This window comes from Streptopelia decaocto, assembly GCF_964273445.1.
Source record: "Streptopelia decaocto genome assembly, chromosome: 1".
Lineage (NCBI taxonomy): Eukaryota > Metazoa > Chordata > Aves > Columbiformes > Columbidae > Streptopelia > Streptopelia decaocto.
Genome location: NC_138663.1, coordinates 90,725,839 through 90,752,091, shown reverse-complemented (window position 1 = coordinate 90,752,091; position 26,253 = coordinate 90,725,839). Strand labels below are relative to the sequence as shown.

General features: G+C 38.4%; 1 protein-coding gene across 2 annotated transcripts in view; it reads left to right on the top strand.

The window, feature by feature from the left end:
• The first annotated feature begins 19,789 nt into the window (after window positions 1-19,789).
• The window catches only part of EPHA3 (EPH receptor A3), a 228,999-nt gene continuing 222,535 nt past the window's right edge, over window positions 19,790-26,253 (top strand). For both annotated transcript variants that reach the window (XM_082076386.1, XM_082076385.1), the window contains exon 1: window positions 19,790-20,029. In XM_082076386.1, coding sequence (XP_081932512.1) covers window positions 19,924-20,029 — 106 coding nt within the window. In that variant the 5' untranslated portion in view covers window positions 19,790-19,923. The remainder of the gene's footprint in view (window positions 20,030-26,253) is intronic.

Here is a 26,253-nt window from a genome sequence, read left to right as displayed (position 1 = left end):
AAAGCACAAATGTTCTTTTTTTGGATGCAGGCGTACTTCCTGAGCCACAACTTTTCAGTCAAAACCATAGTCCTTGTTGAACAGAACTAAAGGATGAAATTCCATTCATTTCTATAAATCTGATGTTTTACAGGACAGCTGCAATGTGGACAGAAATAGAATTGCCTGTGACATATAGCTACAATATAATGTACCACCTCTATTTAAAAAGAAAGTGTCTTACAAAGTCTGCCGTCCCTTAATAAATATAAATAGTGATAACAATAAAAAGCTTGATGTAATTATACTTGATCCTGTTCAAAGCTTTTTTCTGTTGACAGAAACATGAAAGACTTGGTAGCTACAAGAATGCAGGGGTTTAGTAGAGAAAGATTATTTCAAAAGCATGCAAAGATGGAGAAATAAGTGAATAAAAAGGGAGACACATCACGGGTTTCAACCACAGAAGTCAACACGAGTATTCAGCCCCAGGAAATTCAAAGAAGGGGGGAATCTCCTGTGAATTTAAGAACACTGTGGTTTCACTGTAGTTTATATCTTGTGGCATGCAAGTAATCTAGTTAGAAACTTTTTCTGTGCTTAGCAAAAAAAAATAAGAAAAAAGTTTTGCTTTTTAATATTGAAAGCATTAAGATCCTAAACAATAGCATGATTTAATCAAGTTTTACAATTAACTCTTAGATTTATTCCAAAAGTTCCTAATGTTCTGGCTGTTTCCCCTTTTTCATCTACACCCATAATCCTCATGACATTCTCTCTAGTCTCATCTAATGCACACAGGAGTCATCGAAGAGATCACTGTTCCTCCGATCACAGTTCTTCACTGGTGAAACTGCTTTTTATTATGAGCTTAAGTTCTTGGGTAAATGGATACCTAGTCTCAGCAGTAGCCTTTTGATAACATCAAGAGTAATTCCACTAAAGTAACTCTGGGATGGTATATTTTAAACTTCTTATAGTTTTGAAAGCATCTGTATTTTTGCTTTTTGTGTTTTTATTACAAAGCCAAAGATATGTGATGATTTATGTTACATGTAAACACATTTGATTCACATACAGTTGGATGATAAAATAAACACATTGTAAGGTAAATAGCACTGTTGTTCAATTTAGATACACTCATTTGTTGTATTGTCTTTATCATGTGGCATCTCTAAAAAGTATCTTTTCTGGAACCTTCTCAGATGCTTTGGTCAGAGGCATTTGCAAACTTTTCAGCACTATCAAGAGCACCCAACTTAAAGAAATGTCATTTCTTTGTTAAGGTGCTTACAAAAAGCACATAGTCCAACATATGTGTAAAAGCCCATATTTTACTGCATTTTTTGGGGAGTTTACATTTATAAGTAAGGAATTGCTATGTTGGGAAACTTACTGCTAAACCTGGACTTGCAGCATTGGTACACAACAGTATCGATGTTTGACAGAAGTGAGTTCTGATCTTTTTCTGACAGTCCATATAAAATGCTTTACAAGATTACTTTGCTATAAGGTTGCACATCTCTTTCTTGGTCATGTGATTTGTTCTTTTACATTTACACATAAAACACGTGTTTTGCTAACCTAAACTTCCCTAAAGAATCTGAGTCTACTAAGCAAACAGATTATGGGAGGGGAAAAAAAAAAAAAAAAGAAAAAAAAGTTGTGTATTTCCAGTAGGGAAGATTTTTTCCCCCATTAGTATTTGTTCTGTTACATCTCTTGTCTGAAGCAGGTGTTCTGAGAGGGTCTAATTCTTTGCTAAATTAGGACAGTAGTTATTATCAGCCCAACCATAGCTTTATTTTTGCTGTGAACAATGTACTTAAATGCCTCTTGAATGTTTTCATTAAGAGTATCATTTAAATATTATTGTTAACAATTGCTGACTGTTTTATATCCTAAAAACTATCACACTTTGTGTTCCTTTTTTAAAGTAGTACATATGAGAGGATGATTTTGAACATGACCAAGAACTTGTATATATAGACAGGGTGAGAATAAGTTTGCATTTGTGTTAATTGTGGGATTGTTGCTTGGCTTAAAACAATATTAAAAAAATGTAATATTAAGATACAGGAACAATTCTTCCAGGCAGGATGGTGTCTTTCTAAATCAGAGGTGTTTAACATATGTATTCCTTTAATATAAAATGGAACATACTTGAAAACTTCATTATCCAAAATACACAGAGAAGGTTTGGATACCTTAATTGCATCAAGTCCTTATATCTATGTCAGTGCATCCTAGAACTCTTTTCTTCCCAAATAAGCTATCAAACATCTGAACAAAGAAGCAAATGCCTTCCCTCTCATCTTTCTTCTTGCCCCTACTGTTTTTAATAATGTATGTCTGACATGCTAACAATCAGGCACATGCTCATTCATTGTTGTCTCGTCTCAGCTGTCTGATAATGGCTTAAGAGGGATGATGAGTGGAATCGCACATCAAGGATCTCTTTTGTTGATGGAGTAACCAGAAGTGCGTTTCCAATTTGCAGTTTGGCTCCAGGGCTTCAGAAGCTCCATGTATGTTTGATATCCACTTGGTTGTTTGCCACCAAACTTGGGGATCAATCACTATGTTGTGAGAGTATATATGTATGTATGTGTAAAAGATAACAGAAAAAAAAAAGCAGGAAAAGCATGACTTTTATTTTGAAAAGAGTAGTACATCTTTAGTAGTAGATTGAGAGTTTGCCTATTGCAAAACATGTGGAGTAGCAACTGTGTGTGTATGTGAGAGAGAGGGTATATATATGTTTGTATTTCTCTTTCATCATATCTCAAAGAAAAAATAATTCATAATTTGATTTCACTGACTGTTTTTGAGTTAAACCAGGGATTACACTGAGACATTCTTAGACAACCATTTCCATGTTAGTTCAGGACTCCTTGTGGCAAAGATGCATTCTTTTTAATCATTTGCAGTCAATCAGATTTTAATTCATCTTTGTCTTCAGCGCAGCAAAGTTTGGGCCTGGGATCCCTTTGCTTCAAAGATCAAAGAGTGTTTTCCCTGTTTATGTCAGGCACACTTAGGAATGTTCTTGTATGTTTATTTAGCTCAGTAATTATTCCATATTAACAAAAGCAGATTGATTCAGGAATGTTTTTCAGCATAGCCTTTTTGAAATCCTGCTTTGTTGGAATTATGGCACCTCCAATTCTGTTATTTTCCTTTTTGAAATAAGTTGTAGGAATTCACTACAAAATCTATAAAAACCCCATTCAGGGATGAATGGCTTATTCTGCTTATTATCTTGTTAATCAATATTGTTAACTAGCTGTGATGGACATAATTAATGGAATGACCCTAGTCCCCCCTAATTAAAGATAATTGCCTTGTTCAGTCACATTCACTCTCCAAAATAGAGGTGCATGAGCATAAATGTCATAACTTATTTGAGACTCTACCATGATCATTATGCATTCTGTTTTCTTGTTAACAACTAATTTTAATTCTAGCTCAGCCAGCAAAGTTAAAAACCATGAAAAAGCCCTCTTACCTTTCTGAGCTGGATGGCTAAATAACACATTACTGTATTGCACATTTACAGTTAGTAGGGGTCGATGAGGGTAAAAACAGAATTCCACTACTTCCTGGGTTCTGATGCTGGATTGAATCCATTGCCCAACAGCTTTGTAAGAGGCTGCCTTATGAGATTCATGTCTTGGCTTGAAGTTAAATTGTGCTGATATCAGAATAAACCTCCTGGATTTTGGTATGTGTTTCATGTATCTTTTTATCAGCTTTATTATTTGTTATGCTTTTGCTGAGCTCCCTTGAACAAGAACAAAAGGGTACACTTATTATGCAGCAATCTCATGAAAGCTATTTAAAATAATATTTGAGGAGGAAAAAACAAATCAAAATGAATAAAAGCTTAGGAAACACATGATGAAACAGAATGAATATCAGAGCCATTAAATTAATAAGCTCGCAAAGCATTATTTATGGTATCTCAATGGAAGTTCAGAAATTGATACTGACTTTCCAAAATTAATTGAGTACCTTTGTTGCATTTCAGGAATACATGTTCATACTTCCTGTGCCCATTCCTTGTGGGGAAAATTGTTCCACCTGCCAAAAACCTCAGGAGTTTCATCTGATTTTTATCTTCTCGAGGTAAATAGTTGAGGTATTTACTCAGTAAGTCATTCATTCAACGAATTTGTGTAGTCTAAGATTGTCTGTAGATGGTTGTCCTTGTTTTCTCAAGTTGTCCGTTAAAAGAGTTTTTGAAACTGTGCAGAAGCAGTAGCATGAAAGAGATTTGGCAACTCCACAGCCCCACAAGGTGTCCTGTCAGGGAGGTTTACTTTTAGGTATGCCCTTCCCTAACAAGTACGTGTGCTGCTCATGAATGGCAGAAATGCAGATGAAGGTTTTGTTATTAAGGACTAATGTGCTTGGGAAGACTATGGGCTCAGGTCAGATGTCTGGCCATCTTGAAGCCCAACTGTATGCTGCTGTGGAGCATTTCACATGCTTGGGACTGGAGGACATCCCTCAGCCATGTCCCCAGTTCTCAGTGGCCTGCAGAGAAGCACAGGGTCAGGTTCAGCTGCAGCCTCCAGTACTGTTACAGGCAGACCAGTTGATGGGGCTGGAGGGCAGAGAACTGCACGAACAGTCACAGGGCCTCCCAGTACAGGTTTCTTTGGATGTTACCTTTGTAATCGTGACTAGTATTCACTAGTGCAAACTAGATGGAGACGCAGGTGGTTAGTTCTCTGAAAAATGGATGTCAACAGACCAGGGCTGTCTTCTCAGAGTTAGCTGGCTGCTTTCTGATAGATTTGAGTTGTAATGACTGGCTGAAATTCTAGTCCTTTTTGCTACAGCCATGAAATCTCCCTGACTTACTCACATTTCACCATTAAAAGTACATTTGTTAATTTTTCCAGGACAGATGATTTCTGTATGACACTAGTTTGCCCAGGATTTACTAAATTGTCTTGTTTTCTTACAGCTTCTCATGCAAAAATGACAGTTGAAGTGACCCACCAAAAAGTGAACATGGAAGATGCAGAAGTACCAACAGAAAGAGTCCTATACCTGTTGTTTCAGTTTGTTATTCCGTTTCTTTCCCCTCTTTTCTGCTTCTTAATTTCTCTGAATGCATTTCTCTTGGACTTACTTTTTCAGTGAGGGCTCTTTCCTGTTCTTTTTCAGAACAATTCTACTGTGTTACAAAATTTTTCTAAATCATGCTTTTTCTAAATCAAGTCCTTAGCTGCTGCATCTCAAAGCTCAGAGTTACATAAAAATCCCATGCACAGTGTCCCGCAGCATAGGTCCTTATTTTTGTAATGTTTAAATGGAATATTAACTTAAGCTTTGCACTGTTTTTCCTAAGGCAGCTTGGGTGCTGTGATGGATAAGTGAGCCTGGTGTGTGCATAGCAGACTTGAAGGATTGCTCATGTGGACCTGTTGAAACCGGACACGTTGTTCCTAAACATGTGCCAGCACCCACAGCAAGCGCATTATTGTCTGTGCACTCTTCCTGGCCTCCTCGTGGCTGTTGGAAGAATTAACAGGCTTTTCAGACTGCTGAGGTGCCCAGCCCAGCAACCTTCCTGGATCACTCTGTTTCGGGCAGCCTTACACAGGGGCCTTGCAAAACTGATGTGATTATGCGGAGAACTGGCTCCCCAAATGTGATCTTTAAACAACATAGTGGATGAGACCTCGTGATTTTCAGAAAACATTTAAGGTTATGTAAAAGAAGCAATAGAGTGAATTGAATAATAGCACAGGAACAGCCAGTTCCATATTTAATCTTACTTGCAAATCTACTTTTGCAAGTATTTTCAGTTCGGCCAATAGCTGCAAATGTTATTTGCTAGTGCAAGACATCAGTTCATAGTAAGCAGCAAAAATCTCTTGTACATCAAGCTGTTTTTTCCCCTTATTGCCCTCCTTAGAATAGTGATAGCTTAGCTACAAATAGGATCGTTTGTAACCAAAATTCCAAAGCTTTATTTCTTTGATTGGTAGTCATCACCTGAAAGGTGATATTCACTACTGAGTCAGTAGTACCATCTCCCCAAGTCCTCCCCTGTTTAAATGGAGAACCTTGCAGAACCTTGCTATAGATAGCTATCAAAGCTTTCATCTTTATTTCTTTGTTCAGAGACATTATCGAAGTGGTATCCTTCCCTTTTGATATTGCCTATGCTAACTTTTTTTTTTTTTCTCTGAAATGTTCCTGACTTGAGCTCCTCAGATTAACTAGTGTTTTAAATGCTTAGGGTTGTTCTCAGTAAGGGTGAAAGCCCTGGTAATGGTTTGGACCACTTTTGGCAGAGAATGGATTTTTACAAATCTAGTTTCTATCTGCATAGTAGCAATGAACAAATGCTGGTAGTTTTGTTTCTCTTTAATTTCTTATCTACACCTTGCATATCTTATTGGGTTGATACCAAGGACTTTATTGCCGAGGACTGTATTCTTATATATCACAATTCTTATAGTTCTTAGCTGGTATCTCCAAGCACTGCTATAATGAAAAAAAAAAAAAAAAAAAAAACCAACAACAAAAAAACCCCAGGGTAATTGTGTATGCTGTTTATATTCATGTTTGTACATGTAAGGATGTGTTGATGAGGAGAGGTGGTGAAATGAAAAAAATGTTATGAAAGGCAGTTATTCCTTTCTGTGAAATAAGGAAAACTGACAGCACCAATTTAATTCCTGGGAGCACAGTGAAAAGGACAAGGACTATATAAAGGTAGCACAAGAAGGAATTGAAAAATAATAATGGAAAAATCTATATCTAAAGCACTGGAAGGAATATATTTAAACATGAAGACCATTCCATGATTGATCTGCAATAAAACTGAGTGAGACACAGAAGCAACATATAGATGTTTGTATAACTCTACAACTTCTGCTGGAGATAAATATGACATATAGTCATTTTTCATGGGAGACATAATTTAAGCCTTCCTCATTCCAACATGCCCTTAACTTTTGTAGTGGATTTGTAACCCCTTCCTTGTTTCTGATGGAGTCACATTCATCTTTTTGACCCAGGAAATGCTTTTGGAGAGTAAGTTTTCTCCTAAATATTGAAATGATTACCTTAAAAGATACCTTACAAAGACTACAGTTCTCAAAATACATGTTGAGAGACAAAAGCCCTGATTCCTTTCAGTCATATCTCTTAACCTCCATTTATGTTACACAAAGAAAAACTTCTGTTGCATTGTCACTATACTACTTTTTCTATTAACCACAATGTAGAAAAATGTCCAATGAATTACAGTTGCCTCAGTCTTTCATTGGGTAAATTTTTGTTCAAATACAGAAAAAAATGCACAGACAACTCAGATTTTCTCATCTCCAGTTTGTAAAAAAAGAAGAAAGTGAACTAACTTTTAGTAGATTCAGTAGATCTTTCTTTTGAATTTCAGGAGTACTGGGGAGTGGTGGGGATTTGAATATTCTCATTAATAATCTACTTTTATTTGAATGCACATAAAATTTAATGCACTGAAAGATATGTTAAGCAAACCCACAAGGCTTCTGAAATATAGAAACTGACAGTCGAAACCTCCAACCTGTCTCCTGAGTTTGAAACTGTAAGGTTGTACTAATACTCCTGGCCTCAAATTTGACATCACATGCCTTAAATTTGACATCACATGCCTTGAATTTGACATCATATGCTTCTTCAGCAAAAACTTTAAATATTGCATTTCTTGGAAAATATCCACACTAGGTATTCTTTAGTTAGAGTTTTTCCAATCAGATACAAACCCAAGAGATTTCACTTTTTATCACAAATTTGTTCATGCATATTCATTTCCTAAATCAGATTATCTGTTCAGGCTAAGGAGGATCTGGTCCAGAAATGACACAAATGGGTAAAACACAGCTTTGCATCCCTTAATGTTCAGGACCTCACAGTATTCTTTAGTGGGAAGAAATTAGGATAGTTTATCAGCATGTGGAAAGGAGAGAAGTCTACATATCAGGAAAAAGAACTTTCCATCCCATCTTTCTTTGATAACTGAAGTCGGATTGGTAGTACTACTGTTTTCTTTTTCATTTCAGAGCCTATAAAAAATTAATTTAAAAAGGCAGAAATGCACAAGTGAGTTCAAGTCAGACTTGATGTTTACACTCAAGATGGAAAGTCCAAAATGAAGAGCTGTGTGATACAGTAAATGACACCTATGATTCACTGCCCAAAATAGAAGCTGGCAAAGAGATGATGTTTGAGATCCTCATGGGATAAAAAGGGAAATCTTCTGTGATGATTGGCCTTTACTTCTAGAAAACAGTGTGATTTATAAAGCATTTTGTATTAAGGTGAGTGATGGAAGAATCAGGTGAGACAGTGACAAGGTTTTATGATAGAAATCCATTTTCCTTCTTGGTTTTTAAGATTAAGTCTCAAATTTTGTAACATTTAGTGTCACAGAACCACATAACTACTTTCAGAAAAAGCTTAGTATTTGGCAATGCATAAGGTGAACTGTATTCCCTTTTGAGAATATGCAGCCCTGCAGAAGTCATTGTGGTGTCTGCTGGTTGATAGACACAGCGAGGCAAGCCTCTAGAATGAAGTATTAGTTTTAAATCTTACATTCACTGAATCATATACCATAAGATTCATGGATTTGTTCAGCATTTGGGGAAAAAAATCACAAATGAGATAATTGTTCTGTAATTATTGATGGAAAGGAATACTCAGCAGTAGAAAAACTAATCTAAAATTCAAGTCAGGATAAGGGAAAGTCATTAGCTATGCTGTGTAAAGCAGACATATACAATCAATGTGTGAATGTCACGTTTGTCAGACCAAAGTGATGGGAAAAGACTTCTACTAACAGAGAGAAAATTGAACACATCTATAACAGTGGAGGATAGTTCATATCCTGTTGTAATTGCAGTGCACTCAAAGCAGAGTGAGAATAGCAAGGGGAAAAAAACCCTCTCCTGAGCTTTACAGCAGCACTTTCTGGAGAGTGTGACAAAGGTAAAGGCTTGAAAGGTGGTGTTGTGAAGAAACCTGAAGACAAGTGAAGAAGCTCAGGGAGATGCTGTGGAAAAAAAAAAAAAAAAATATATATATATATATATATATATATATATATATATAAAAGCTGAATTGAGCTTTAAGCAGCTAGGAAGAAAGTAACTGTTAAAAGAACCCCAGATGGTGCCAGGGAGAACTGATAGTTTTGTTCCTTCTGTCTATTAAAATGTGTCAAGTGTGCAGGGTCAGAGTGCACATGATGATTTGGTGGCAAACAGAGACATGGTAAAAAATAGAAAGACTTTGGAAGTTTGGTTATGCATTATTGATACGTGTGTACTGGGTAAGATAGTTGCATATTGCTGCTCGCTCTTGTGGTATGAAGTAAATAAGGTGCCACCAAGAACAATCCTTTATGGAGAAAAAAGTGTGAATATAAATAATATTACCTCATTATAAAGCCATGAATCCCAGGTTTATTTCAGTCTGTATCAGTCAAAAAGTCCAAAAGCCTCTGAGTGTGCACAGAAAAAGGAAAGTTTGAAAGCATGAAATAGTTCTTGCCTGAATTACTGAGATATACTAGATGCTATAGTCATGGGCAAGGATCCCATTATGTAGTAATAATAACAATGATAAAATGTCCACAATTAAAACTCCAAAGCACTAAACCACTACATATAAAACAAGAGAAATAACAAGTACATAATTAAGACCATTGCTCAGGAAGATAGTAATTTAATCTTCAGTTGCATCAGAATGAACCAATTTATTCTGTGGTTTGGGTTTTTTGCTTGCTTAATAGTTTGTGAGGGTGTAGAGCTGGGCACATTTCAGTTCAGTGCTACCTTGAAGACTATGCCATCCTTTGAAATTCCTGGTGTTGCTGCAGGTTAATCTAGTGCTAAAGGAGTTGAGGAGAGATGTAAGCCAGAAGAGCAAGATGCCTGTATTCCTTTGCATGCATTTCTGCAGCTAGTTTGGAAAGACTGCTCACTTACCCGAAATATTCTTTCTTTTCACAGGCTGCTTCATTGTTCAGAAACATAAGCAGCAGCTTCCATGTGTTAAGGGATTGAAACAGTAAATTTTACAGCACAATTCATCAATGGCGTCAGTCAGTTTTAAGAGAGAGAGCATGTTTTTGCAAAGCTGCAGAGATTGCTGTAACTGAGGTCAACAGCAAACTCTAGTGCTTTTAAAAATTGATTTTACTGAAATCTTACTCCATTTTCCTAGTAATAAAGGCCTCTAAGGATTTAAACTGCTGTAAGTGAGAGCAGTGTTTGGCCCTGTTCTCTGAGTCGGTGTGGCATAGTTCCATTACAACTCCAGTACAAATAATAACATCCTTTAAAAATGGAGTACTCTTCCTAATATTTTAATAGGCAACCTTTTTTTTTTCTCTTGTAAAAGCTTGGAGGTCATAAGCTTAAACTCCTAAAACTTCTAAGAAACCTATTTATCTCCTTTGCAAAAGGTCTAAATGAAATAAGAAAACATACAAGACATATAACATATAACAAGACAGGAATAAAAATATATTTACTTACCTGAACTATCCAGTGCAGATTACTTCATCAAAATAACATGGCAAAATCAACATGTCTTGGTTATTTAATTCTAGACAGAACATTTGATACTGTACGAAATCATAGAAGATGTTGCTGTGAGTATTCCAGAACTCACAAGAATCTTTCACAGTTTTCTTAGGGAAAGCTAAACAGCAGTGGCCCCAGCATATCGATCTGAAATTTACACAACAGCAAATTCTTTAGAAATCAGTAGTGTTATCATTTGCAATTTTAATTAAAAACAACAACAAATAACCCAACAATCCGGACCTGTACTATAAATGATCTGAGCCTATCTTCTGCCTTTGAATGAATATTGTCCCCTCTGGGTCATAAATTTCAGGCTTTTGTGTGTCTCTGAAGGTGTCTGCATGGTTCTCCATTCTTAAGCAGGCACAGAAGTTAAAGTCCTTCTTCCACTTTCCGTGATTTATCTCAGCAGTTGCAGTTCTCTTTTTCTTCTGGGCAAAGCTAATAAGTCACCCAACTACAGCCTTAAAGCAAAGTATTATTTAAAACAAAGTCACATCAGAGGAAGTATATCCAGAAAACCAGCAGAGTACACTGCTTGCATACATTGTGTTTCAATAAAACCTTCCCCTCCACAGATCTGGCAAGTCCCTTGAATTTTTTTCAGACTCTGCAGAATGTCTCCTTCTTTTATTTTGTGTAAGGCTCCCATTTTATGTCCTTTTTGATGAGTATCCTCTTTTTTTTTTTTCTTTTCTCTAGAAGTACTCTTTGATTCTAGTGCATTTTGGATTTTTAGTTTTGCAGCTTGGTATGATGTTACGTTGAGTTCAGCTTAGAAACTGAAGGTGGACTATTTTCTACTAATTGCCCTCAGCTTTTCCAAGACTTTTTTTTTTTTCTTTATTCTGGTCTCTTTTCTGTGTATGTTTTCTACAGCTGTCTTTTGAACTAGATCATTGCATTATTTTAGGAAAATCTTGCAACTATTTGTAATAAATTTCCCTAAACATATTGTCCAGATTATTCAATTGTCACATCTTTCTATTCATCCTGCTGTTAGTTCGCCATTCCAAAGCTCATATAGAAGGCATCTGAGTGAAATGAATGAACATTGGATGGTTTGTTTCTCTCATGAAAGCCTAAAGAGAGATGTTCGTATACCTTTTCCTAGTGACTTTTCTTTTGTTTAGTAATATAAATGACTAGGAAATAAATACAGGCTTTCTCCATTTCTGGCACCACAAAAGTAACATACACATTCTTCCATGTTTTGATGACAGTTAAAAAAAATGAAAGAAGCTATTTATTCAAATTCTTAAGCTAACAGTCCCATTAAGCCTTGGACTATCTTATAATGAAAAATAACACTGATGAATAAAGGTGTTTTAAAAATTGAAAATTTAGTTCACATAAGCCAAATCTGATGTTGCAGTGGGAAATACCAGCTTTTTCATGTTCAAGAAAACAAGAAATCTCTGTAATATGTTTTCCTGACATAGCACATCTCAAGCACAGAATATGAAATGTTTTCATTTATAACCCTATTTGGTGAGCCTTCTGAGTTAGAAAGGTTGAGGAGCTCCATCCTTCACTACAAGAAGCTCCATCCTTCACTACAGAGCCGCAGCTGGCTACAGGTTTGGGTAGGAAAGCATATCAGCATAATATCCTGTTTAATGGGTAAGAATGGCTCGACTCAAGGTTGACAGACTGTCCTGCTATGGTTCTTTTATTTCCTCTTGAGCTGGGAGAATACTAATGACATATAATTATTTATTGCATGTGTTTTATAATAATGATAACAACCACATTATAACGAAATGTAGAAAATGTTAGCTTAGTCTTTTGCAGAAACTGCCGCCCTTCATTGCCCAAGTGGCCATAGAGGATTAATAAAAAGCTACCACATCCATTCTGACAAAGTCATTCTCAAGAAAACAACACTGGAAGATTTGAAGAGCTTCTCAGCATGCCCAGAGTCAGCTGGATGAGGATGTTCCATACTGTGTGACAAAACTTGAAAGCATCCAGCAATAAAGGTGAGACTGCCGACAGTTTATTCTGCACCCAGAACATTGCTGACTGCAATGGAGGGCAAGTCTGGTTTGGGGAGCTAGGATTAGGGTGTTAACCTCAATGTTTGTGGTCTCACTCTTCCTGTCTTTTGATTGGAGGCTGAGAAATTTGGGTAAAAGCTGGGTGTTTACATTTGCTTCCCTAAAGGAACTTCTGAAAGACCTGTGTACCACGACAAGGATTTGTTCTGAACTTGCATACCTCTTAGTCATCATATATGATGTTGCTCTCAGTTTCCAGATTAATTAATCTCCCCCCAAAGACCAACACTAAGCAGTTTTTGAAGCAAATAGGAACTCTGAATCTCCATGCAGTCATTAGAGTTAGGGACAGGTCTTTTGAAAAAGGTTGCCACCTTTTGAGTTCTGATTTTATTTTGGGGTGGAGGCTCTTAATTGGGAAGTACTAATCATATGTACACCATACAATCAAATATATATCTTGCCATTCTGAGCAAAGGCATGAAATGATTTCATACTTTTGTTCTAGATGTGAAGTTGAGGTTTCTAAGATAATGCTACTTTATGGCCTTTTACCAATCTTATTCCATCCCCAGATGCTTCCTTGAACCATGAATAAAACTCATGGTGCCAGTTCCAAGAGGGTAAAACTCCATTTTTGACTACAAGGGAGGAGGTGAGAGGATTTGAGAAAAAACAGCAAAGGTACACGAAATTTAAAAGGCCCAAATTTATATATGGGACCTCAGGTAATCGTTACTGTAGCTAAATCAATCGTCAAATGCAGGAAGTTCACTGTGGAAACGAAACTGTTGAGGACTTTCCACATGTTGTGAACACTGGCTCTTCAAATTGTTTGCATTATGCTATTTAAACTTGCATTTTACAATAACTATTTCTGCAGTTAGATTTTTAGTTAGCAAAAATGGATGACCTATTTTGCTGTCAATGTGCAAGCTTGGCTCTGCAAAAACAAGGGAATGCTCCCAGTCCAGCTCATCCTGATCACAGAAATACGACTGTGCACTCTCCAAGTACATTCCCTAAATTGTATCCTGATGCCTAGAATTAGAGGTATTGTAGCATTTATTTTAAAATATGTCTACCTATTTATTGTCCAATACTTCCTGACAGTATCTTTTGAAAGGAAAAAAACAAAAACAAAAACAAAAACAAAAACAAACCACCAAAAAACAAAACCAACAAAGTCAGTCAAAATACATGAGAATAAGTAATTTCATGTCTTGGTATCTTTTTTTTTCCCCCAACAGTTTTTTTTTTTAACATTCGCTGTGTAAGAAAAAAATAAACTAATCAAACTTGCCATTATGCACCTCACTGGATGTCTGCCAATATCTCCATAATACAGTCTGGTTTTACAGGATTCATAGATTTCTACTGTAAATGCTCAGTCCAAGCCAAAATTTGGCAAGCTTTTTCATGTTACAATAATACTCTCTTCTTCAGGTAAAGGTTGCTTTTCTCTGAAAACTGGCAGTACTGCTAGTGAAGCTTTTCTTTTATGGCTTCTATAGATTTTTGTTTACAAATAGGTAAATTCAGTCTAAGTGCTTGGAGTGTCACCTTTTTATTGCATACTTAACAAATGATTCAGCCTTTATGGGGAAAACTTGCAGCTAAACTGCATTTGCATTTTGCATGCTTTTCCACTGTATTCCATCTCCATAATAAGTCAGGCTTTTTTTCATTATGGAATTGGTGTGCACTCACTTCATAATTACAATTGCAGCTATGTTGCTGCTCAAAGCTGAATTTCTTACCCTGTGTAGTTAATCTATTTTTCTGGATTTTCACGTAATTATTGTATAAGTATTGATTAGAATGAGCTACAGTTTAGCTTTAAATAACTGACTTATTTAAAGTAACTTTTCACACTTCATTTATCATTTGTTTTTATTGCATCCTGTCTTTTATTCCTCAACATCCTGCGTTTTCTCATTCACTTGCATTTTCACAGCAATCTTGTACATTAGGAGACCTTTGGGTTATGTTATAAAATCTCTCCCAAAGAATACTTAAAACAAGTAAATCTACTTCCTTAATGGCTCACGGGAGGGTTCTTCCTCCTTGGTCACCATTTCCAAGACTGGCCCACGGTGGACTCCTGCCTTGTGATGAATTTGAGCAACAATCCTTCCATTTATAATATTTTGAGCTCAACACTTAAAGACTTAATCTGAAAAGATACACAGATATATACACAGATGCTTGTTGGGAGGCCCAAATTATCACTGAATGACTTTGAAAACCTGCCTCTAGTATGATTTATGTGGAAAACGTTGTCTCAGTCCAGGTGTCTGTGAAGTGGGAGGGATATCAACATCACAAACAACGACCTTCATAAATAAGTATCAGAAACTGAGGAGGAAATGTTCTCACGCCTCCAAACAACCCCATCAAATCACAGGCAAGGCACCTACCGATGGGGAGCATTGTTCTGCTGTGCATGTTGCCTCCTCCCCATATAAATTGGGGATTGTACATCCACCTTTCTTTAAGAGTACTGACCCTATCATTAATGCTTTTTGCTTGTTTTAAAGGAAAACATTTTGTCTTTTAATCTGTAAGATTAGAAGTTTCACGTCATTCAATTAATTAAACAATGCAACTCAAAAGCCATAAACATTAAAAAGCCTTCTTGGAAACAGACCGTGGCCCAGTCCATTGGATAAATTGATTGATTACTTCTGTGGCTGTTCCTAATAATCTGTAACATTTTTTCATTAGGCAGAAAGTTGTTTTCCTATTTAGTATGCAAACGTGAGATCTGGAGCATTCTGCCCATGTGTTATGATTTCTTTTTTCCATTATGCAATCACAGAATGTGTCACTTCCCTGTTTACAAAAGAAAAATGTAAGAGATAAAATTTGTGTTTAGTAAGGATTTTGATCTTCAATATATTAAAGAAATTAAAGTCCAGGGTTGGCAGAAAATCATAAATCATGGTTATGTGTTTCTCTAGAATGATTTTATGGATGCTAGGGCAAAGATATTACCATGTGCACTCTGGTTATGTAGAAATGCCACTAGAGGCTATTTTCTTTCTTCGAAGGTGCCCTTTAAGCTCACATAAAATTACTCTTAATAGAGTAAACATGCAATTTGCACAAAACTAACACAATGCATTCCGGATTACATGTCACAGAGGAAAAAAAAAACATAGTGAAGAATTTGTAAGGAATTTTATCTTTCCTGCTGAGAATTTTCCTCAGAACCTGCAGTTTTCAAATTTTTCCAAATATTTTTGCTACTCATTTTTAGCTTGAGAGGTGTTCTTTGTAAAGGTTTGATACTAACAATTTTTCTTATATGGTTTGTGTTGTTTGATATTATTTTCTTCCTGGATGAGTCCTCTGGTGTGAAGATATTTATGAATTCAGAATATGTTTGCTATGAGTAACCTCAAAATATTTGTTTAATGTAATGTTTCTTCAATCTGTAGAAAAAATTCTGCAAAATTCTGAAAAAAGTTCAGCTTTAGTGTTTAGCCATATCATCTGTGTTGTCCCTTGTCATGAAGCTGTCTCACAGCTTTCCACAATACAATGTGAAAATCTGATCTTTCATTTGTTTCTAAGAGGTGCATTTGTAACCTTCACAAGGAGAAAAGAAGGCTGAAAAATACACCTTGAGGTATGGATGGTGAAACTAACCCAAAATATATGTCTCTGTGTGTGTATGCACGCTATCATGAGGCAGAATTGGGAATTCACAATCTGTTGTTTACTGTATAGACCTTAGTTTGTTCTTCCTCTTTCTTCTTCTATCTTCTTTACCCTTTTTTTTTTTTTTTAAACAAAATATTTACCTGGTAAACACATTGTTACCTTGGAAAAAGTTGCATTGATATTTCTAACGTCCACCCCTTGTTTTGTTACACTGAACCAGTGAAGGAGTTAATGGTGACATTAATACTTGGAGCACAATTGCTTGTAGCATGTATAATCTTTCTCATGATGTTTTCTTACCAACTCTTTTCCATCAGTTTTATATACCACATTTTCCTTTTGTTTTTTCGTTTGTTTGTTTGTTTTGTTTGTGTTTTGTGTGTTTTTTTTTTTTTTAGCTCAGATTTTTACCTGTAGAAAATGACATCACAAATTTGTACCCACAGAAAATGACACCATAACAGAAGGTCAAAGGGTTTTCTCTCATTTGTGGGCTTCACGAGTGAGTTGTGAGAACAATCCCAGACCTACAGGTGTAGACCCAGGAGCAGTTCAAAAGCAGCTACCATGCTGAGGTGGAACCATGCCTAACCTGGAGGGATGATGGTCAATCCCAGCGTCGGAGCACAATACGGGGTAGGGCAATGTGAGGGGATGCTGTGGCTGGGCTCAGCGCACTGGCTGCTGCCTCTGGTCCCTTGGAGGAGCTTTTTTCCCCTCTGGCAGGCAAAGATGTGTGGTGTGTGTCCTGTGACCACCAGATGTATGACAACATTAATAAGTGGCTCAGAGGATCAGGAGGATCGCAGAGCTGGTAGAAGGAGAGAGTTGCACCTTGTCCTTTGGCAAAGTGCTGCGCCCTACTTGCTGTCAGGCACTGGCTGGAGAATATTCACTTCTCGTGGAATCCAAGGAGCTGCCTCTCCCACCTCTACCCATTAAGTGTTGTAAAAGCTCCTCTTTTCCAAAGCAGAAGCATGGGAAGGGGAATGCTGAAATCCTGCGGCTCTTCCCAAGAGGAGGAAAACAAGGTTTGGCAGTTGGATGTGGTTGCCTCTTCTTTTTCTCTTTTCCTTCTTCAGCAAATCACTGTTATGTGGTAAAACCATGGTGGGTGCTCAGCCTCCCTCTCCCAGACGGGGAGCAAGAGCAGAATCAGGTGTTGCAGCTGGAAGGTGCAGATGTTTTATACACACACAACTTGAAGACTGAAAAACAAAAATGCCTTTCTTTGCTTCTTTGGAATGACTTTTTCCCACTAACAGAAAACAGAAGTGATTTTTTTTTTTTTTTCGCAGAGATTTGTTATTTTTCTTCACCCTTTTTCTTCCACCTTAAAAGAATATTTACCTGAAGTCATAAAAGAAAGATGTGGCTCAACAGAGACCAAAACTACTAGTCCTGAGAATTTAATGATGTTTTAAATAGTAGAATTGCCTCTGCTGTACAAAAGAACTCAAGGAAGACAGCTGTGTATTCTAGAAAGGATTAGGAAAAGGAAAAAGGAAAAGGTCTGAAAAAAAAGAAAATCCCAAACCAAAACAGGTTTTATTGTTAGGGAGAGTAACTTTTTGAGGAAATTAGTGTATGTTTCTGGATTTTTTGCTGGGAAAAAACATCTTTATGAAATAAATTAAAAGGTATAATGAAATGAGCCATGACAAAGACAAAGGAGGACAGGAGGTCCCCTTCTCTGGGCCATACACTGTTAACCCTATGGCCAGATCACCCTGCCTCTGGAGATCCTTGGTCAAAAGACTTGGGCATCTCTCTCTGTCCTTTTGGAAATTTAACCAGAGAGGACATAAGTAGGGTAGATGCTAAATCCAAGTGAAAGGAACAGCTGGAGACATGAAACAATGGATGCTATTAGATGTGATGATTTCTTAATCTGATTGAGTAATCAAACCTGGAAACAGGGAAGGAGAGGAAAATAATGCTCATATCCTCAACTGTACTCCCTTGAAACAACTGCTTGACTGAGACTGACTTCTTACGGCCTTATATCTCCTTTAGTTTGCCTTACGTACATTTCCAACCCCTTTAGCACAGTGCAAACCTTGCAGAGCTAAACCAAATAGTTTGGGGTATGCCAATACTGTGCAGGAGAGACATTGGCACAGGCTCTGAATTGCAACCAGCCCAGCACCTCCTCTTCTGCTGTTGGGGGGCAGAAAAGGTGCATCACTGCTGAAGTGAGTTGGTGGTACTGTGTTGCAGTGCTGCCCCACAGGCAGCTTTGCCATTGATAAACTTGGAGCTCAGATGCTGCAGGCGGCAGCGCTCAGCTGTCCTGCTGCTACCAGTGACCCTGAGGACACATAGGACAATTCTTTTGTATTTGTGGAAAGGAAGGTTGTTCAGGGATTTAACATATTGGTTTCTGAAATATCAGGGTTTGGTTTCTGTGAGATCAAAGATTTTTGATGTTACTTCTGCACTGTAGTTCCACATCTGTTGCTGAAGGCTCCTTTCCTTCCAGCCAGTTTCTTGCTGTCTGTGCAGGCAGCATGCACATTCAGAGCAAGACCTCATACTACATGGGTGCATAGCTTTGGTTTGAAGTAAAATATTTATTTGACCTCAGTATTATTCAAATATTTTTCCATTTCCACAGAACCACGCTGGGTGGCTCTGGAGACCTGAGATGAGTCACTTGGGAAGAAAGGTATCCATATTCTGAAGAAATGATCCACAGGAGGGGAAGCTTGGGAGGTGCTGCTCTGCAGCGATTCCCCCCTAGGAACAGTGGAATAGCAATACTGCCTGCATGCTGCTCTGCCCTCTGCTCTGACAGGTACTCTGGGGCCTCTGATGGGCTGAGGGTACTGGAGGTAAGGTGCACACAGGTAGCGAATGCTTATAAAATACACATTTTACATGGTAACATGGTAACTTCTAGAGTAAAGCTGCACAACCCTACAGAAAGCGTCTGAGAAGAGGCCCCTACCACCACCAAGGCTCCAGTTTGCTGAGGTCAAAGTGTGTTCTTTAGGGTCAGAATTATGGTTCTGTGTGAAGCAGACTGGGCTAGAGTCACTGTAGGCAGCAAAGGGATGAATGATCTAACTGGCTTTTTTTTTAGCAAGCCTGCTATGGCTGTGCTGTGAAACTCTGAAGGCTCTACCGCTACTTTGCAGTTGTGTTCAGCCCTGCAAAGGCTGGTAATTGGACACGATCGGATTGTAGCTGGCTAAAACGGCCAGCCGAGGCTTCCGAGTTATGTGATTTATGTCATCCCGTATTGCAGAGATCCCGCTCAACGTCGCATGCCACGGGGCATCCTTTCGGGCTCAGGGGCAGGTTCTGCGCTTTGCCCCTCACCGCCCGGAATTTGTCACTCTCCCCTACCCCTCCCCTTGCGACGAACGTCCCGGTGCGCGGACGGCGACCTCTCAGCGCGCAAATCCCGCGGAAAACCCGCTCGGGAGCGCCCCCCAACCACCCCCCCCCCGCTCCCCGCGGACAGGCAGGTGGGCGGGGCGGCGCTAGGGCCCGGGGCGGCGCGGCGGCGGCGGCGGGGCCGGGCGGGGGCGGCCCCTCCCGGGCGCAGCGCGAAGGCGGGCGGGCGCGGGGCATGGTCCCGGCGGCGCGGCGCAGCGCGGAGCGGAGCGGGCGCGGAGCGGTGGCATGCGGTGCGGAGACATGCGGCTCTGCCTGCGCGCTGCCCTGCCGACATGGACCGCCGCCGCCTGCCGCCGCCGCTACTGCTGCTTCTCCTGCTGCTGCTCTGTGCTGCCCTCGGCGCCGCCGGGCGTCTGAGCGCCCGCCCCGGCAACGAAGGTGAGCCGCGGCCCGGCCGGGTCCCACCGGGGACGCGTGGTTGGGGGACCCGCTGAGCGCTCTCCCGTTTTTTTTCCCCCCGTTTCCTATATATATATATATATATTTTTTTTTCCTCTCGCTCTCTTTTTGTTGATGTTATTTATTTATTTATTTTCCTCCCGTTAAGGTGGTCCCGGGCAGCAGCGGCTCCTCGCCGCGGGACCGCAGGGCTCTCTCTCGCCTTGCGCTCTGGCAGCGCAGCCGCGTCCCCGCTTGTGAGGAGCGGCCGCCGCCCGGTGAGGTGCGGGAGCCGCAGTCGGAGGGGCAGCCGCCCCCTACCCGTTCCCCGAGGAAAGTTGGCGAGGGAAGGGCAGCCTGTGCCGTCCCCCGGCCCTCCACTGGCGGGGTGCGCTGGGGGCGGCGGCGGGGCGATGCGCGGCGAAGAGTCGCAGCGCCCGGGGCGAGGTGGGGAGCAAGATGAGCGGCGGGGAGGAGAAGGGGCAAGGGACATTTGGCGGCGGGGGCGGCAGCGGTCTCCCGGCGCCGGGGGAGCCGGAGCGCCCCAGCACCCGGCAGGTGCCCTGCGTCCTCGCGGCTGCCGCTCAGGGAGAGTCGCCTCCTTATTTGTAGCCTCAAATAGATGGCTGCTAGCAGACAGCGGTAGGAGTCAGATTCGTGTGTTAATTAATAAAAATAAGCTATAAAGACTAATGCTTGGTCCCCGTCTCCCTCACCCCAGTGATAACTGAGCTGTGATGCCTTTTATATGTGCAGGGATGGTGGTTTCATTAGTCATCCTCTCTTTCAAAACTTTTAATTAATACAAAAAAGAAGCTTGCTCCCCGATAAAACCTCTCTTTGGTTGTGTAGCGGTTTCATATCAATTTTTTTTCATGTGTTAAAATGGTGTGTGGGTATGTGAATGTGTGTAAATTTTGGGAAACGAAGCATGAGTGATTTGTTCTCCTTCTCTATGAGAATTTTTAAGATGACATTTGATGAAAATGTATTTTAGATTTCAGAGAGAAATAATGACCACTAGGCAATGCTTGAAAAAGTAATTGAAACACTTTTTGAAGAAGAGAAGATTGCACTTTTCCTATTAAAAAAAAAAAAAAAAAAAAGGAAATGCAGCTTTTGCCTTCTTGCACTGTGGATGCAGTCGGCATGACCAGGATGTCCAGTGTAATCATCTTCAGGGATAAAATCTAGAGGCCAAAGGTTGTGAAGAACTTCTAGCGTCAAGCAACCATGGAAAACTCGCACCTGCTTGGGTTGTAGCATTTCTGTAGAGAAACAGATACCAAAGCTATTAGAACAATCATTTGTCCTGTATAAATAATGCTGATGTATTTATTGATATTCTGTGTGTCTGTGGGATAAGACAGTAAGATAGTGACTTTAAATGATTTCTGGAAGGAAAAAGAATTATAACGTAAAAGAAATAAGGAAAGATTCAAACTTTACAAATCCTGGGTAATCTTGAATCAGTTGGTTTTATTGCTCGGAAGGAAGCTATGGTACCACCATACCAGAAGAGTGGTATATCATCCGTTTTTATGTTTTATGTAAATTTGTTTCGCCTGCACAGTGCTTCATATGCTATTTAGAAGAATGTGCTTCTAACAGTTGATCACTTCTAAGCCTCCAGATATATGTTATTTTGTAAATATTGTTATCTTTCACAAATGATTTTCAGAAATGAAAACCAGAGTGTTGATGGGGTTAGTCTTGTCTTATTAAAAGCTTTTGGGGAATGTATGTAGTTCTGTCAGTCAGCGGAGCAGCTCTGCCGCCATGGCAGTGGTAGACAGACACAGTCTATAAACTGAGACTAATTATGCAAAAAAGATATTAGAACATTCCAATTTGCAAATCCACACTTTTTGTTTCTTTGTTTTAAATCACTGACACTGAGAATTGAGACAGGGGGAAAAAATTTGTGTCGTACAGAGTGCACATTAAGCATACTTGTCTGAGTCAGCTTTCAGCAGATACTGCTTCTGTTCTGTATTCAGCTTCAAGAACTTGTATGATTTGGGCAATGTTTTCAAAATGGCTAGTGAAAACAACAGTATAAATGCAGTTACCAGACAGTAACCCAATTTTAAATGCTTGCTTTTTTCAATTATGTATTTTGCTGTTCCTTTCAAAATAAAAGGGAACACCTAGTGTTTCTTCTAAAAGTGATATGAACTTTAAAGAACCCCCCCACACACACACCCTGTTAGAAGAGCTCAGTAATTCTTTTATTTATTTACAGCTTATTTAGGCTCATCATGTGAGTTTAGAAATCAGAATTATTATAATTTGCTGACATACTAAATTGTTTGGTGATCAAGCATTAGGATGCAGTTTTAAATTATGTCAGAAGATTGTTTTCCTCTTTTAAATGATCTTTTTCTGACCTCTTCACTTACCTACCTGCTGTTGTTACCATAAATTTTCCCCCAAAACTAGAAATAGATGTTTCTGCATTTCTGTGGGGTGTTTAGAAAAGCTGTCTTTTTCCAACACTGAGAAGGATATTGTTAATATAGGCGTATAAATAAAAATGTATACAGTTTCTTTCATACGCTTTATATTAAAGCTACTGCTGAAATTCTCCTCATGGATTGTTTTAACAAAGCCATGGATCTAATTTTTGCTATGTGTCTATAGCTTTGTCAAACTTCTGGGAGACATGAATTTTGCAGTAGACACCCAACAACAGTATGTTCAGAGTTCTTAGTGATGTTTCCTAAATTTATCTGACGTGAAAGGATTACTCTTTTTAAGTACAACTTCAGTTAACATTTGCAATTAACACTAAAGCTGATGACTGTTTGAGTTAGTACTAATACTGCAATGGAAGCAGATGGGATGAAGGGAGAAAAGAATGAAAGAGGCTGAAAGTGAGTTGTTGGCTTACTTCACTTTGTGGTGTTAAATGCAGTTTTTTCTTTCTTTTTTTTTTTTTTTTTTCTTGGAGTGCTTGAATTTTTGTTAATTGGCTTAATTGCAGAGAAGTTTTATTTAAAGGTTTTTCATGATGAAATGTAAGATTTTCCATTGAGTTTATTTTTAAACTCTCTGCTGTGCTTATCGCAAAGCTTCATACGTTTTACCTACGTAATCAGAGAAGCTCAGGAAGGTTCCCTAAAGTTCAAATTTATCAATGTGCTGTGGTAAGGTGTGTGCTACTTTCCGTGAGGCAGGAAAATGTCAGGAAGATTTACCATCTAACTTTTCCAGTTTGAAGTTGCAAACTGAACCCTGTAGATATGTAGAAACCACATTCTGCTCTTCCATGCTGTTGGATATTTTCCTTTTAGGGAGTATTGTGGGGTTTTTTTTAGAAGGATGTAGTTTCTTTCTGAATAATTTCTACCGTTATCAAGAAACTGAATGAGCTATATCATTCTATAATTTAATAATTTTTCCTCTGTCCCTTCGGTAACTATATTGCCTGCCTGAGGGTACCAGCAACCTTAATTTCACTGTTTTATAACCCACAACAGTTAACACTTGACCTAGGTCATTAACAGGATTATCAGCAAATTTGTTTAAGCTTTTACTGACAACCTGAATTGCTTCAATAATATTTTGACTGTGCAGACAGGAAACTTCTTGTAACCTCTCAATCTAGCATAAAATTAATTTCTTGCGAACGCAGTTACCAAAGGATCAATACGGTAAATCTGCTTACAGTACTTGGTTTCAAATAGTGTCTGTTTTGGTTTACAGCAAGAAGGTTCCAATCATCCTCTGTTTTCAGTGTGTATTGGATTTGGAGATGCGGTTTCATCTTTTATTCATTGATTACCATCTCAGAACTTTGTGTAACTGCGCAATTAAATGCACCATTTTATCTGGGCTGGTCTCTGTTAACAGTTATAGTCGCTAAAGACGACTTACTGTGCCTTTGTAGTAATGACAGCTCTTGGCATAGTTCTGAAAAATGCACTGTCTGCCCATGGAGCAAAATGCCTGCCCAACTTTTGCGTGCAATTTTGGGAAAGGCTGGCAATACTGGAAAATTTTCAATAGAATCTAAAGGGCTTGAACGGGGGGAAATGCTATTTAGAAATCTCTCCTCACTATATGTCAGGTATGATTAGGTCCAGATAAGTCCTCATGTATTGTGACACAATTCCTGCTGGTGCCTATAGTTTGCTCCTGAGTGTTTATCTGCAAAAAAAAAAGTTAGGTTTAGAAATATTAATGTGATACTTTTTAAAATTTAATTTTAGAAAGCTCAAAGTCATGGAGGTCTTGAGGGCTGTTTTTCATACAGCTGTATCTTATTCAAAGCTTCTGTGCTTAATCCTAAGCTCTATGATTAGACAAATAATGAACATGTTTAAAATTTACATCATGATGTTTTCAAAATCCTGTGCAATGGGAGAAGTAAGTTGGTTAAATCTCTTACTTTCTGTCAACATTTTTTATAGTGGGCTGTAACACATGGAATAATTTAATTTCTTTTCTGTTACTGAAGTTTGTCTTGTCTTACTGCTGATTTCAATACTGCTTATTAAAAAGAAAAATCACTACATTGTCTATATCAAACTTAAAGCAGATGTTTGAAATACAAAGGTGTCCAAATTTGACACAGCAATTAATTCTTATTGCAGTTAGTTAGGATAAAATGTATTTGGTAACCTACGAAGCAGTCAGGGTGTAGAAACGGGTTAGACCTCTTCTGTACTCTCAGCCTCAGGAAATTAGGCTTCAGGGGCACTACCGAAGGAAAAGCATTAAACATATAATAGGCATGCTAAGTTTACACGTTGTTTATGTGAAATCTTTGCAAATCAGGACAGCATTCTGATTGAACTTAAATTTTTCATTCCCATCTGGGAAGACGTACAAATTAGTTTTAATTTTTTATTATCCACCAGAGTTAAGTAAATTGCTATTAGTATACGTACTTTTGATTCCATTTCACAACTTGCAAGTTTTCCTCTAGGAGTGTATGTAGTGGCTTTTGTTCTTGTAATCCCCACTTGATGAAAGTTTAGAAATACAGATGCAGGTGTTCATTTTCTTGTTTTCAGAGCTCTGGATTTTATCACCAGTGAGGGTCACTGCAGAGCTGTTACCAAATACAACAGAACTGTTAGTAGATTTTTATACAGAGCCCGAGTTAGTTCCTTAGATACCTGTAATTCATGTAGGTACCACCGCTTTGTAGCTGGTCTTTTATTTTTCTTTAAAAACAAACACAAATCCCAACAAACAAACAACCTAGAGATAGAAATTTGTCCTTATTTTTGTTAAAGTACAAAGTTCTACTCAGTGTAGCTAATATTGAAAAGCAGAGAGGTCACCTTAAGATGCAAAATTGATGGGACTTGTCCAGAGGTGTTGGATAAAACTTCAGAGGTGGGCCACAGGAATCTCACTAACCTGTTACTTTTCTTAAAGACAATTCCAACATCCAAAGAATTGCTTTTCTGTAGTGAGATGTAGGGATATTTTTTTTTTTTTTTAACATTTCCTTTATTATGAAAACAAATTGTTTGATTTGTTCAAGCATTGTTGAAAATTGAGGGAAATACATTTTTGAGGAGGAAAAGAGCTAGAGTAAGAAATGATACAGTCAAATGGAAAAAAATTTGTTTACAAACACATGTGACTACTGTTAAGTGATCTGTTTTGCTAAAAATTAACTGCAGTGCTGTAGCCCTTATTTCCATAAACACTTTAAAGCAGTAGTGCCTTTTTTTTTTAATATATATATATGTATGTAAACAGTTTTTAAAAAGACCCACAATTTAAAAGAAAATGGTTGAAGTCCGAAGATTAGAGATGAACTCCCAACAGTGTAATTTTGGAAAGAGAACGTGGTAGTAATTTGCTGGGTTAGGATTTTATTCCCTGCATTACTCTTGTGCAACTTAATTTCTTAGGCGCTTGATAAATCCTAGCACAAGTAGTTATTTTGCAGAGTAAGTACTCATTTTGTAGTGTGAAACTGATGTAAACTTAAAATTCCATCCCTTGGACTGAAGATTCCTTCTAAATTTCTGCAGTGAATAAATGAAAGAAAGAGAGATGGAGAAATAAAGATAATCCTGTCTGAAAGAAATCTTGGGACAGTGACAAAAGAGTTGCAGTCTGTGAGAGTGACGGGTAGATTGAATGAAACAGCAGCATGTACAGCCTTAAATTTGCAGAGATGTTATTAAACCAGACACACTGTAAGCAGAAACTTTAGTGCCACGCTCCTTTTTTTTTTTTTCATTAAACTACTGTGT